We start from the raw sequence: 13,948 nt of genomic DNA on the forward strand, positions 1-13,948 counted from the left end.
CTGGAAGTCCACTGTTTGACCTGCTAAGTTTCTCCAGCATTGTTTTTAGCCCAAGACCTGTGTTCAATTTCTGTCAAGTAGCTACCTAAATGTAAGATAGTTTGGAGCAGGCAAGATTTAAGCCACAATTCTATCAGAATGTTTTAAATATTTTACTGCTATTGATAAGCCCTCCATCATATCCTTATTAGAATAATTTTGAAAATTACAATTGATGAAAGTTAACATTTCTTTAAAAATGGATTTGCTCTGTCCAAATTATTAAAAATAGAACTCTGCCAACCCCTAGTACAAATCCATAAGAAATAAAGCAAAGATTAGACGAGGGCAGATTAAGAATAGGGCAGCTCGGTTACCTTAGCAGTAAGCGCAACATTGTTACAGCGCCAGTGACCAGGGTTCAAACCTGGCACTGACTGTAAGGAGTCTGTACTTTCTTCGGGTGCTCCAGTTTCCTCCCACCGTTCAAAAAAGAAAACGTACTGGGGGTTTTAAGTTAATTGGGTGTATGTCTAAATACATACATGCTGTATGTCTAAATTTTTTAAAATTAGCAATGCAACAGCCATTGTTTATTTCTATTTTATTGTGACACACGTATTAAGGTAATTAAATATATTAGAAACAGAAGAGTACCTTGGAATATTATTCTTTGGGTCTTCACTATCATTAGCTAAACCTCCAAATAAATAACACTTGTTGCCAACCAGACACAAGGTATGACCGAGACGGGGACAGGGCTGTGGACCATTTTTGGGTGGTTTTGGTTTCAGTTTCTTCCACTCCCATCGACTTGCCTGGAACAGAAATCAAAAATAAAGAAAAATAAAATAAAACAGACAACAAAATAAAATTCAGCCAATTTATCAACATGGGAAGTTTAGACATCTTTAAGTTAAAGATTAAAGGACTAAGAAGCCATATCGGCAGTACACTATATGTAATGTTCTAAATGAAGCAGTAAAAAAAATACCATGCTTACCTGCAACTCATATAAATCATTGCTATACTTTCCATATTCCACCATTCCTCCAAATACCAGAATCCTGGTGCCATCGCAGATGAAACCATAAGCTGCACAGCCTGGTGGGATATCACCTCTGACCGCAGGAATGAACCACTGGTTTGTGGCTGTAATTAAAGATTTAAAAAAAAAAGAAAATGGGCTTGAATATGCATCATACAAAGCAGTGTCATAGAATACCCACAAGTTCAAACCTTTCATATTCAACCAATCCACTATTTAGCATTCTAATATCAACATTTTCACTGTCAAACTCCCTCACAATAGGCTTCAAAGTTATCACCATTGGGACAAATGCCTGAACCCATGCAAAATTTTTAATAGGAAACAAACACGGGATTTAGCAACAGGAAATCAACATTTTAAAACTGTGTTGCATTATGCACATGCTTTTCATCATAAATGAGTTTACTATGAAGGCTGTAAAAACACAATGCTGGAGAAACTCAGCAGGTCAAACAGCATACTTTATTTAGCAAAGATAAAGTTTCAGTCTTTAGCCTTTCATCAAGATATAAATGCTGTCTTCTGCCTCTGAGGCTTTTCCTCAAGGTTAAAGAGAATTCCGAAAAATAAAAAATTTAAAAAAAAAGGTTAAAGAGAATTCCCTTCCATTCTGGTACTGTGGGTTCCTAATGAGGATAAGCCGCAGCCTGCAGACAGTCTCAGCTGGGAGGGTAGATGACACAGATGGTGAGATAGTTTGTAAAGAGGCAAGTTCCTTCCCACTATTTACACTGGGCTTCTGAATGGTCCTTCTCTATTTTAATCAGTCCTAATTCTCATATCAGTGGGGATGCTACACATTTTTTTTTTTTTTAATTTTTTATTTTTCACACCATAAATCACAATAGCCATGATATACACTTTTTCTTTTCCACACATTTACAGTGACTTTTTCTCCCTCCCCCCTCCCTCCTCCCAAGCCACCCCCCCATCCCCCCCCCTCTCATCCATTTTAGTTATACAATCTAGGTTGCATTAATTCAGTTAGACAATGTTGTCATTCAACAAAAATACACCAGAAATTCTACTGAGTCCATTCTTTTCTTTTCTTCTCCTTCCATCAACTTAGGTAATGTTTGTTCCCGGTAGGTTTTCGCTATTGTATTTAATGTAAGGCTCCCATACTTGTTCGAATATTTCAATATTATTTCTTAAACTATATGTTATTTTTTCTAATGGAATACATTTATTCATTTCTATATACCATTGTTGTATTTTCAAATTATCTTCCAATTTCCAGGTTGACATAATACATTTTTTTGCTACGGCTAGGGCTATCTTGACAAATCTTTTTTGTGCATCTTCCAAGTCAATTCCAAATTCTTTATTTTTTATGTTACTTAGGAGAAAGATCTCTGGATTCTTTGGTATATTGTTTTCTGTTATTTTATTTAATATCTGATTGAGATCATCCCAAAATTTTTCTACTCTCTCACATGTCCAGATTGCATGAATTGTTGTTCCCCTTTCTTTTTTACATCGAAAACATCTATCAGATACTGTTGGGTCCCATTTATTTAACTTTTGCGGTGTAATGTATAGTCTGTGTAACCAATTATATTGTATCATACGCAGCCTCGTATTTATTGTATTTCTCATCGTTCCAGAGCATAACTTCTCCCATGTTTCCTTTTTTATCTTTATATTTAAATCTTGTTCCCATTTTTGTTTAGTTTTACCATTTGTTTCCTCATTTTCCTTTTCTTGCAGTTTAATATACATATTTTTTATAAATCTTTTGATTAACATTGTATCTGTAATCACATATTCAAGGTTACTTCCCTCTGGTAAACTCAAGTTGCTTCCTAATTTATCTTTCAAGTAGGATCTCAGTTGGTAATATGCCAGCGCTGTATCTCCAGTTATATTGTACTTATCTCTCATTTGTTCAAAGGATAAGAATCTACTTCCTGAAAAACAATTTTCTATTCTTTTAATCCCTTTTTTTTCCCATTTTCTAAAGGCAAGGTTGTCTATTGTAAAAGGGAGTAGCTTATTTTGCGTCAATATTAGTTTTGGTATTTGGTAATTTGTTTTATTTCTTTCTACATGAATCTTCTTCCATATATTGAGGAGATGGTGTAATACTGGAGAAGTTCTATGTTGTACCAATTTTTCATCCCATTTATATAATATGTGTTCAGGTATCTTTTCCCCTATTTTATCTAATTCTAGTCTCGTCCAGTCTGGTTTTTCCCTTGTTTGATAAAAATCTGATAGGTACCTTAATTGTGCGGCTCTATAATAATTTTTGAAGTTTGGCAATTGTAAGCCTCCTTGTTTATACCATTCTGTTAATTTGTCTAGTGCTATCCTCGGTTTCCCCCCTCTCCATAAAAATCTCCTTATTATTTTCTTTAACTCTTTGAAGAATTTTTCTGTCAGTTGTATTGGCAATGCCTGAAATAAGTATAGTATCCTTGGAAAAATGTTCATTTTAATACAGTTTATCCTTCCTATCAGTGTTAGTGGTAGCTCTTTCCAATGCTCTAAATCGTCCTGTAATTTTTTCATTAGTGGATTGTAATTGAGTTTATATAATTGGCCTAGATTTTTGTTTATTTGCACACCTAGGTATCTTATTGCCTGCGTTTGCCATCTGAATGGGGATTCCTCCTTAAATTTTGAGAAATCCGCGTTATTCATAGGCATTGCTTCACTTTTATTTACGTTTATCTTGTATCCCGACACTTCTCCATATTCCTTCAATTTCTTATATAGTTCTTTTATTGATAGTTCTGGTTCTGTTAAGTACACTATCACATCATCCGCAAACAGACTGATTTTATATTCCCTGTCTTTTATTTTTATTCCTTTTATATTATTATCTCTTCTTATCGATTCTGCTAGTGGTTCTATAGCTAGCGCAAACAATAATGGTGATAGTGGGGGGATGCTACACATTTTCAAGGTGGCTTAATACATCACTCAGTACTTGGTCATTGACTTGGAAGAGGACACGAAGCTGATTTATTTATCTTTGCCAGAGTACTATGCAAGACAAGATTGGTAGTACAGCAATCTAACACATTCAAGACTTTGGTTTTGCATGTTATCTGGACTAAGAAATATTGTGCAACCAGGCAGGTTTAAATAGAATGCAGGAACAAAAACTCTGGTGAATTAGAAGGGAACACAGGAACCAGGGCTGCAGTTAGAGGGAAAGGAGCACAAGAAGAAAAAAAATAATCTGGTGACTCATGCTGAACTATCGGATGGTCAGAGAGTGGATCATCAGTTTTATTACATCACACCAATGCTTTGAAGGGCTTGCTATTGGTTATCCATGTATGAACCTAGCAGGAGCAGGTATCACTGCTGCACTGCAGACCATGAGATCAGTGCCAGAGTTTAAGTCTTGATCTTCAATGGCTCTTTTCCTCAAAATATACCGTGAATGTACTTAATGGACACAAACTATTCCCTAGGGACATGTCTGAGCCTGGAATGAAAATAATTAATATTTATTAGTGATGACACGTGTTTTTTTTCCTTGGCAAATATGATCCATTTTAGAAAATATGTATAAATGATAATATTGAGAACAGTGAAAAGGATTCTTTAAAGTAATCTCTAAAACCAATGCTTTCTTTAATCAGCAGATTTAGTGGTGAAGTCTTCTACATTGATTCCAATGCTTCAGGAGTCCTGGTCACCCATACTTTCAGGAACCAAAACATTCCTGAAGCCAATTCTGCATTTCCACCTCACTCAATTATGCCCCAAAATATCACTGCCAACCAGAGCACGGCTTCACGTCAGATCTCAGTTTAATTATTGTGCTTTCAAGTTACTCTAGAGCCAATGCCAAAAATTCTATAAATTGGATTAAAGAATTGTGCCGACTCTCTATCCCACTGAGCTTTATGTTGGCAACAATTTTATTAAAGTTGCTGTAACTCTTTTTATTTCAGAACCGTCACGTTGTTTGTGGGTAAAAGCATTACTCAGTACAAATATCACCTAGAAATGACGACAAATTAATCCCTGGTCAATACCAAATTCATTTGCAGCACCATAATTAACCGCAGAACGACAGATTTGGAGAATCATCTGGATTTTCGAAGGACATTTGTCTTGTATTTGACCCAATTATCGACAAAGGAGGTGCAGAGGATTAAGATCACTTTTGGCACCCCTCTGGCACATTCACTATTCAGGACCACATATTAAAAATGGCCTTTGCACAAGTTCTGTGGAAATAGCAGAACCAAGATCTTAGAGAGGGAAGAACACCTCGAACAGAAAGTTTATTTTTACCACAAATAAATCTGTAAAAAATTAAAGGAAAATAAACTTTTTAAGTTTTAAAAGATATGCAAATGAAGCATTTAAACCAGTGGTTTTCAAACTTTTTCTTTCCACTCACATACCACTTTAAGTATTCCCTATGCCATCGGTGCTCTACAATTAGTAAGGGATTGCTTAAGGTGGTATGTGAGTGGGAAGGGAAGGTTGAGAATCACTGCTCTAGACTCAATTGTTACTGAAACACTTTGCTTGAGAAAAATTGTCACTGGTCCATTTCCTTTGGAGTTATGAAACCATGCACTTAACGAGTCCATTAGGTATGATTAAAACAGTGGTTTTCAAACTTTTTCTTCCACTTTAAGTAATCCCTTACTAATCACAGAGGACTATGGCATTTGTATGTGAGTGGGAAAAAAAATGTTTTAAAGCCACTGGTTTAAAGAATAATTTACAGCATTTTTCTGGCATCGAGGATTTTATGATGGAAAACTCAAAAACACAGTACCTACCATGTATTCTTGCATTTACAGATGCAAAATTAAATGTAATATTTTTCATACAACTCAGTGCAGATATTTTTAATGTCCTTGTGGATGTATTTTGAGAAATCAAAACCAGAAAACATAAGATGACAAAACTTGGAACATAAAAGATGGGGCTCAATAGTTAAAATAGCAAAAGGTCTTCACTACGATTGAACGGTTTAAAAAAAAGGTAACTGCTCAAAGTAAAAATAAAAATCAGGATGTTATGCTCAATAAAATCAGAATAAGAGTTGTGTTTTGTGAAGGAAACCTCATTCACAAAGACGCGTACAACAGAGGGAGCCCTACACTGTCATTTCTGGAACAGCTCCAAACAGATTTTAAAGCACGCCAAAAAAATGTAAACAAGGAACGATTGAAACAGACCTCCAATTGCCGCATTGCCCGTTGCAAAAAAATGCCATGATTGAAGGCACACAGACTTGGTAAAGAACCAGTAAAAACATGCCCAGAAATTATTGCAGAGCACAGCACAAATTATTTTTTGAAATTTCCCCTCTCCCTCAAAACTGCAAGAATGACCTGTATTCATACGGAGCCTCAAATTTTGTAAAGCATCCCACATACAACTTAAAGGAGCAATAGTCAAATATTTGATTTAAAGCCACATCAAGAAATGAAAGTCATGATAACAATAAAAATTGACCAAAGATTTAAGGGACTTTCTTTCGAGGAAAGAGAAGTTTATGCATGGATTGTCAGGTATTGCACTGACTTGACACATGGCTTTTACAAGGAACCCCACTACCATTACAAAGATTAATAAGAGATCACACACCAGCAGATTCAAGGACAGCTTCTTTCCCAATATTATGAGACACCTGAATAAACTCCAAAATAGTAAAATTATTAACTCCATACTATTTGATCTCTTTCTGTAACTCTGCGCATTTGTACTGTCTAAGAAGGTTCTCAATCTTTTTTTGTTCCACTCACACGCCACCTTAAGTAATCCCTTCCTAACCACAGAGCACCACTGGACTCGAAGAATACAAAGGTGAAGTTGCGAGTGATTACAGGGGGTACAAAGGGGAAATAGTGGAATCATCAGAAGATGGAGGCTGAACTTGAGGGTATGAAGAAGAGACCGATGGATCACACACAGGGGATGATGATGAAGAAAAAGCAGGATTTATGGGGGGAGCTACAGAGGAGGCAAGACCGGTATCAACGCTTCACTTGCATATCAACCTGGAAGTGCAGTTTGCCCCTTCCTACATTAGTCTCTATAAATAATTTCAACCCAAAATGTCGACCTGACTCACTGAGTCTATAATTTCTCTTTAAGCAGCAGAAGGGATGGTCGACAGATTGGGTGGAGACAGTGAATTAGGACTGTCAGATTGAGCAATGGTGCATGACAGGAAAAAAGCGAGGTTCTCTTGAGCAAATATTTAGAAGCTGGAGTGGGGCAGGCAGCATCCATTGGTATAATGTTTCAGATCTAGAGAATGAACGTGTGACATCAAATATCAAGGGAGAAAGGGGCTTGGTGGGGGGGGGGGGGGAATCAAGAGATGATAAGGCAATGAACAGAAGATGTGAAAGGTGGAGTGACAAAGAAAACAGAGTGATGAGTATAGATGAGGTGGGGATCAACTAAAGTTATAAAAATTAATGTTCATAGAAGGGAGGGACTGAATTTGGGATCAGGGGGATTATGCTGCAACATCACAAGGTAGTAGTGAGGCATCTGGAATACTGTGTGCAGTTCTGCTCTCTTTACTTGAGGAAGGATGTACTGGCTTTGGAGGCAGCCCAGAGGAGGTTCATCAGGTAGATTTCAGAGATAAGACGGCTAGCCTACGGGGAGAGATAGTGCCACCTGGGACTATACTTGCTGGATTTAGAAGAATTAGAGAGAATCATAGAAAATGTATACAATTATGAAAGGCATAGATAAGATAGTGTTGTTTTCCATTGGTGGGAGAGACTAGAACTAGAGGACACAGCCTCAGGATTCGGGGTACATTGAGGATGGAAATTAGGAGGAACTACTTTTCTCAGAGGGTGGCAAATCTATGGAATTCGCTGCCCATTGAAGCAGTGGAGGTGACCTCAGTAAATATATTTAAGACAAGGTAGGATAGATTTTTACACAGTAGGAGAATTTACAGATTTTGGGGAAGGCAGGTAGGTGGTGATGAGTCCATCATCAGATCAGTCATGATCTCATTGAATGGCAGAGCAGGCTCGAGGGGCCAGTTGGCTGCCTTCTGCTCCTATTTCCTCAGGAGTTGGCGGAGGTTTGGCAGGACATCAGAAACCCTGACGAATTTCTACAGATGTGTGGTGGAAAGTGTGCTGACAGGCTGCACAACGGTCTGGTATGGGGACACCAATACCGCCAAACGCAAAGCCCTCCAAAGGTAGTGGACGCAGCCCAAGACATCACAGGCAAAACCCTCCCCACTATCAAGAACATCGGAGAGCAGCAGCAATTATCAAGGATCCACACCACCTAGCACACGCCCTGTTCTCGCGGCTGCCGTCAGGAAAGAGGTGTCGCTGCCACAAGACTCGTACCACCAGGTTCAGGAACCTGACTCCTCAACAGCAAATTCAATCAGGGACTCATTTAAGGACTCTCACTTGTGCACTTTATTGATTTTGTTTATTTTCTCTGAAATGCAGTTTATTAACATATGCATGTTGAGTCTGTTTTATTTTTGCACTACAAATAAATTCCTTGCCTGCAGGGAAAAGAATCTCAGAGTTGTAGGTGATATTATTCATGCTCTCTGGCAATATTTCTCAATGTGAATTTGAAGACTACAACAGTGGGGTGATCAGAGCCAGAAAGCAAGCTGATTGGATAGGATGGTGATCACGTGGTCGCGAACTCGGGCTCGGTGTAAACAAAGGGAGAGGCGCCGCGCTCGCCCCCTGCCGACCCGGAGGGCAGCCATCCGCTGCGGCTCCTCCTTCCCTGAGCCGGCCCAGCTCCTGCCTCGCCAGGCCCCGACCCGCCCACCGTCAACATAAAAAAAAAGCACGGCCGGGAGAGGACGGTGCAGACGCTGTGTTGGGCGCCCGGACGCCATTAAAGCCGACGCCGGACGAAGGGTGGGGGGTGCCGGCCTTCGGGTTCACCCGCCCCTCCGTCCGGCGGTGGCTCGGGAGGTGGGGCAGTGACAATCCGTCCCCTCCAGGCGAACGTTCGGCCCGGTGGCTGGCGGTCAGCCCTGCTAAGGTTCTCCTCCTGACAGATCCGCACCCCCCCTCCCCCACAGACGGGCTCCGCGTACTGACACCATCCCCAACCCACCCCGGCACCTGAAGGAGAGTGCTCCCCCCTCCCGCACCTCGCAGCCGAGCGCCGGCGGTGCTGTTTAATGCGCGTTTTATTTTTTAAACGCCGCCGCTCGGCGCCAATGGCTCGGTCCGACCGCCATCTTGGAGACTGGCAGCAAATGGCGCCCTTCCCGCCTTCTCCTCCCTCCCTCCTCACCTGTGTTGTAGACGTGCAGCTCGTCCACGATCCCTTCGTTGCCACCGCCGAATATGATCATCAGCTCTTTGATCGCCACCACGCGGTGGCCATGACGGGGTCGAGGAACCGGCCCGGTGGCTCCGGTTACCCGTCTCCATTTGGGAGAGGGAGCCGCCATCTTACTACACCCTGCCCAGAGTGCACCGCGGCCGGCGCCGCCTCCTGGTAACGCAGCCAAAGTGCCCGGATGGGTAAACAGAGGAAGATGGAGAAGGGAGGAGCAGGTTGACCAATGGTTCCCAGAAGCAGCATTTCTGACCATGAACCAGCCAGGAAACTCGTTGTTTGGCAGCAGCATCACAGTGCAAACATTTATATAAACCAGATTACAACAATAAGTGAGACTAATGGAAGAAAAGGACTACCTTTTTGTTCAATCTCAGACCCCTGACTTTCCTCCAATTCCTGAGGCGAATATTCTTTTTAATATAGAATGAACAAAAAGTACAGCATCAATATCCATAATATTAACAAAATGATACAAATATCGACTCGCATGTCGATATTAAAGTAAGAAAGAAGAGTCTCAATTATTATAAAGAGAGAAAAATTGCAATAATGCTACAAATTCAATGTCCCTGTTGAACCAAAGGGAGAAAAAAGATAATCTAGAAAAAGAAGAAGAAAATAAGAGGGACCCTCCCACCCCACAAGAAGAAAAAGAAAAGATGGGCCTCATCCCGGATAAACCCCACTCCCATCGAGGGACAAATAACCTGACTTCTCTAGGGTCCTCGGCGCTGCGAGCACCGGGAGGGGGAAGAGACAAGAGGAGGGAATCGTTAAAGATTTACCCCAATATACCTTAGGTATGAATTCCATATTCTTGAGAATACGTCATGCCTGTTTCCGAGGTTATAGGTGATCTCCAGGGGAATGATGCGTTTCTGTCTTCCAGCGGTCAGCCTAGTTGGGAATCTGATTTCCAAGTCACTGCTATGCACTTCCTGGCCACTGCTAAAGTGAGCTTAACAAATTTTAATTGATATTTCAACAGCCTCATTTTAGGTCTTACATCTTCCAAGTTCCCCAATAAAAATAATTCAGCTACCTGACGGTATCGAATTCCAGTAATTGAACTCCAAGAAACTTGGTGCTCTCCACTCTCTCTACCGCAGAGTTGTTGATGTGTAGTGGAGAGTGGCAAATCTCCACATTTCATAAATGGTACCTATAGTTGGCACAACATTGTGAGCCAAACGGCCTGTCCTGATCTTTGGTTCAACTCGTCCATGCTGACCAAGTTAGCATTTTGGGTTAATCCCATTTGCTTTTATTTGTTCCACATCCTCTTTGCAAAAGGCAGATTCCATATAACCATATTACCATTTTGTTAAGAGTGTGTGGAGAAGCATCCTTGTCATGGTTCATCCCCAGCAGCAGCGTGACAAAAGAACACTTTATCTATGGGCTGTTCCTAGGGAGACAGTCAGACATCCAGAACTGCTGGAAGATCATCAACTCTGTGAAGGACGCACTTTGGTCTGTTCAAAACCTGTTGGTCTTTCAGCAAATGGAGATGTTGTTGAGGGAATGCTGCCAACTGCTACATTCCAGGCTGCAGGATTACATGCTGAGGGACACACTGAGGTTTGGTGCAGCCAACGTGAGGGCACTATGGGGAAGGACCGCAGGTGTGGCCAAACCTGTTTAATGCAAGAGCCACCTACAATAAACTTCATGTTTGAGAGTCGCAAGACATGAAAAAAATTTACATACAATGTTTTACACTTACTTGCACATTTTGTTAGAAGTATTTTAGATAAATATTAAGAAACACATGTCGGAGCTTGGGTGAGAGTTTGCAGTCAGGAGATCAGGAACTTGGATGGACAGGTAGCAAATAAAGTCTATTTTTTGGTTAAAAAATGTGCTTTCTTTTGTTCCATATGCTTCTAAGCCCTTCCTATCTAAATGTCGTTTTGAAGTAAGTCAGTATCAATCAGTTACAGGAAAAGATCAGGCCAGTTCTCCTCCTCTCTCTATTCACCCAGCCATCCCTCCTCCCTTGCTTGCTGCTGTCCCCTCTCTCCCTTCTCTACCTATCACCTCCTTCCTCTGTGTCAAAGCCTTCCCCTACTCTTTTGTTCGGACAGCTGCCGACATTTTTCCAAATGTCGTTTATGTATTTTTATTTTTGCTATATAAAGGACACTGTTTGACCTGCTGAGTTTCTCCAGCTTTGTGTTTTTATTTCAACCACGGTGTCTACAGACAATCATGTTTTACTACAGAAACAGATGAGATGGAACAGCATAAAGACAGCCTAATTTTATGATTGTAAAGTTCATTCAAGAGTCTGGTAATGGAGGGAAAGAAACTGTCCTTCAATCTGTTGGTGCGTGCTTTCACACATGAATCCTCTTACTGACGGGAGAGGGATGAATACTGTGATAGGATGGCTGCTTTTCCAAGGCAGCAGGAAGTATAAATGGAATTGATGGAGAGGAGGGGTGGGGGATGATAGTTGAGTTATGTTTACAACTGTGATGAAGGATACAAGTTTGAAGTGTCTGAGATGCAATGAGTCTGAACACAATTCGATCATGGCAAAGATTTTTATTTATCTGCAGGGATCACACACGCACATGTGTGCACCCACACACACACAAAACCAGAAAGGTACTCGCAATACATTTGCATCAGTCGCAACTAAGAGTGGCAGAGAGGATCGTTGGAGTCTCCCTCACCTCCCCCCACCCCCCCCCCCCACCCCCTGCACATTCACACGATCTATTGCAGACGCCTTCCACCTCACACACAGCATTTTTCAGGTGCTCCCGTCAGGGAAGAAATACAGGAGGATCAGAGCCAGAGACAACACCACCAGGCTGAGGAACAGCTTCTTCCCACAGGCAGTGAGAATGCTGAATGACCAAAGGAACTGCTCACACTGACCCTCCGAGACTCTCATTTGTAAAGAACAATATTTATTTATTTATGTATTTTTTTTTGTATGGATGAAATATTTGTCCTGCATATGTACTGTTTGCCTGTATGTGTGTTATGTCACATTGTTTGTACTGAGGACTGGAGAACGCTGTTTTGTTGGGTTGCACTTGTACAGTCAGATTATAATAAACTTGATTTGAACTAACAATCAGCACTCACTACTAATCGGGGACAGATAAATATAGTGAAAAAATGCAACAGACAGAACCAGTCACCTCTTGATCTGGTGCACCCTGAGTAGTTAGGAAAAGTATTTGCAGTAATCATTGCAAAATCTTTCTTTCTTTCTTTCTTCTTTGGCTTGGCTTCGCGGACGAAGATTTATGGAGGGGTAAATGTCCACGTCAGCTGCAGGCTCATTTGTGGCTGACAAGTCCGATGCGGGACAGGCAGACACGGTTGCAGCGGTTGCAGGGGAAAATTTGTTGGTTGGGGTTGGGTGTTGGGTTTTTCCTCCTTTGTCTTTTGTCAATGAGGTGGGCTCTGCGGTCTTTTTCAAAGGAGGTTGCTGCCCGCCGAACTGTGAGGCGCCAAGATGCACGGTTTGAGGCGAGATCAGCCCACTGGCGGTGGTCAATGTGGCAGGCACCAAGAGATTTCTTTAGGCAGTCCTTGTACCTCTTCTTTGGTGCACCTCTGTCATGGTGGCCAGTGGAGAGCTCGCCATATAACACGATCTTGGGAAGGCGATGGTCCTCTATTCTGGAGACGTGACCTACCCAGCGCAGTTGGATCTTCAGCAGCGTGGATTCGATGCTGTTAGCCTCTGCCATCTCGAGTACTTCGATGTTAGGGATGAAGTCGCTCCAATGAATGTTGAGGATGGAGTGGAGACAACGCTGGTGGAAGCGTTCTAGGAGCTGTAAGGGATACTGGAATGTGAGGAGTCAAGCAAGTGCTCATTAGAAATGAAGTATTATGGGTTAAATCAGGGTGAAGGGATGCTGAAATGGGAGGAAGGGTTATAAAAGTATAATAAAATAAGGATCTTCAAAACAGGATAGCAAGTAGATAGCTTTAGCAAGTCCTGGGGATTGATTAATGGGTAAAGAACAAAGACATGATATTTCCTGGCTAACAAGTTTGCAGGAAGGCACATAAACTGATAAGAAGTTAGAATCCACATGGGCAGAATTACCTAATGCTAAACCAATCCAGGAGGCAGAAGAATGTTAGGGGGAAGGTATCTCTGTACTGAAATGAAATGTATAAAAGTTGGGTCAGCCTCAGTATCTGTGTGTATTCCCAGGGTAAGGGGAAGCACCCAACTTTGCATTGTTGTCATAGTATAATAAAAGTTCTTTGTTCTCAATTTTTGTCTCGAGCAAATTCTGTGAAGGTACTTATGTTTCTCACAGAGCCGTAGGTGATGCCGGTAGAGGACCCATGATTCAGAGCCGAACAGGAGTGTGGGTATGACAACGGCTCTGTATACGCTTATCTTTGTGAGGTTTTTCAGTTGGTTGTTTTTCCAGACTCTTTTGTGTAGTCTTCCAAAGGCGCTATTTCCACAATGGTAATGCACCTCAAAAATCCCCTAACCTTTTAATTGCACACACATTGCAAATTACCCTCCAGTGTCGTCCACTGCTTGCAACCTGGAGGGGTGCTTGGGTTAGTTCTCACAGGGGAAAAGAGAGTGAACTTCTCCATGTGGTGGGCTTTACACTGCAGTCG

At 41.3% G+C, this 13,948-nt stretch overlaps 2 protein-coding genes across 3 annotated transcripts in view; one reads left to right on the forward strand and one right to left on the reverse strand.

The window, feature by feature from the left end:
* Positions 1–9,471, reverse strand: part of LOC138746211 (host cell factor 1-like) — a 57,958-nt gene extending 48,487 nt beyond the window's left edge. For both annotated transcript variants that reach the window (XM_069904248.1, XM_069904247.1), the window contains exons 1-3: positions 9,278–9,471; positions 983–1,131; positions 637–797 (exon numbers count right to left, since the gene is read on the reverse strand). In XM_069904248.1, the coding sequence (XP_069760349.1) occupies positions 637–797; positions 983–1,131; positions 9,278–9,437 (470 nt within the window). In that variant the 5' untranslated portion in view covers positions 9,438–9,471. The remainder of the gene's footprint in view (positions 1–636; positions 798–982; positions 1,132–9,277) is intronic.
* glt8d2 (glycosyltransferase 8 domain containing 2) overlaps positions 8,781–13,948 on the forward strand; it is a 46,561-nt gene continuing 41,393 nt past the window's right edge. The window contains exon 1 of the mRNA XM_069904253.1: positions 8,781–10,128. The gene's annotated coding sequence lies outside the window, so the exon portion shown is untranslated. The remainder of the gene's footprint in view (positions 10,129–13,948) is intronic.

Source organism: Narcine bancroftii, chromosome 11, assembly GCF_036971445.1.
Source record: "Narcine bancroftii isolate sNarBan1 chromosome 11, sNarBan1.hap1, whole genome shotgun sequence".
NCBI classification, from domain to species: domain Eukaryota; kingdom Metazoa; phylum Chordata; class Chondrichthyes; order Torpediniformes; family Narcinidae; genus Narcine; species Narcine bancroftii.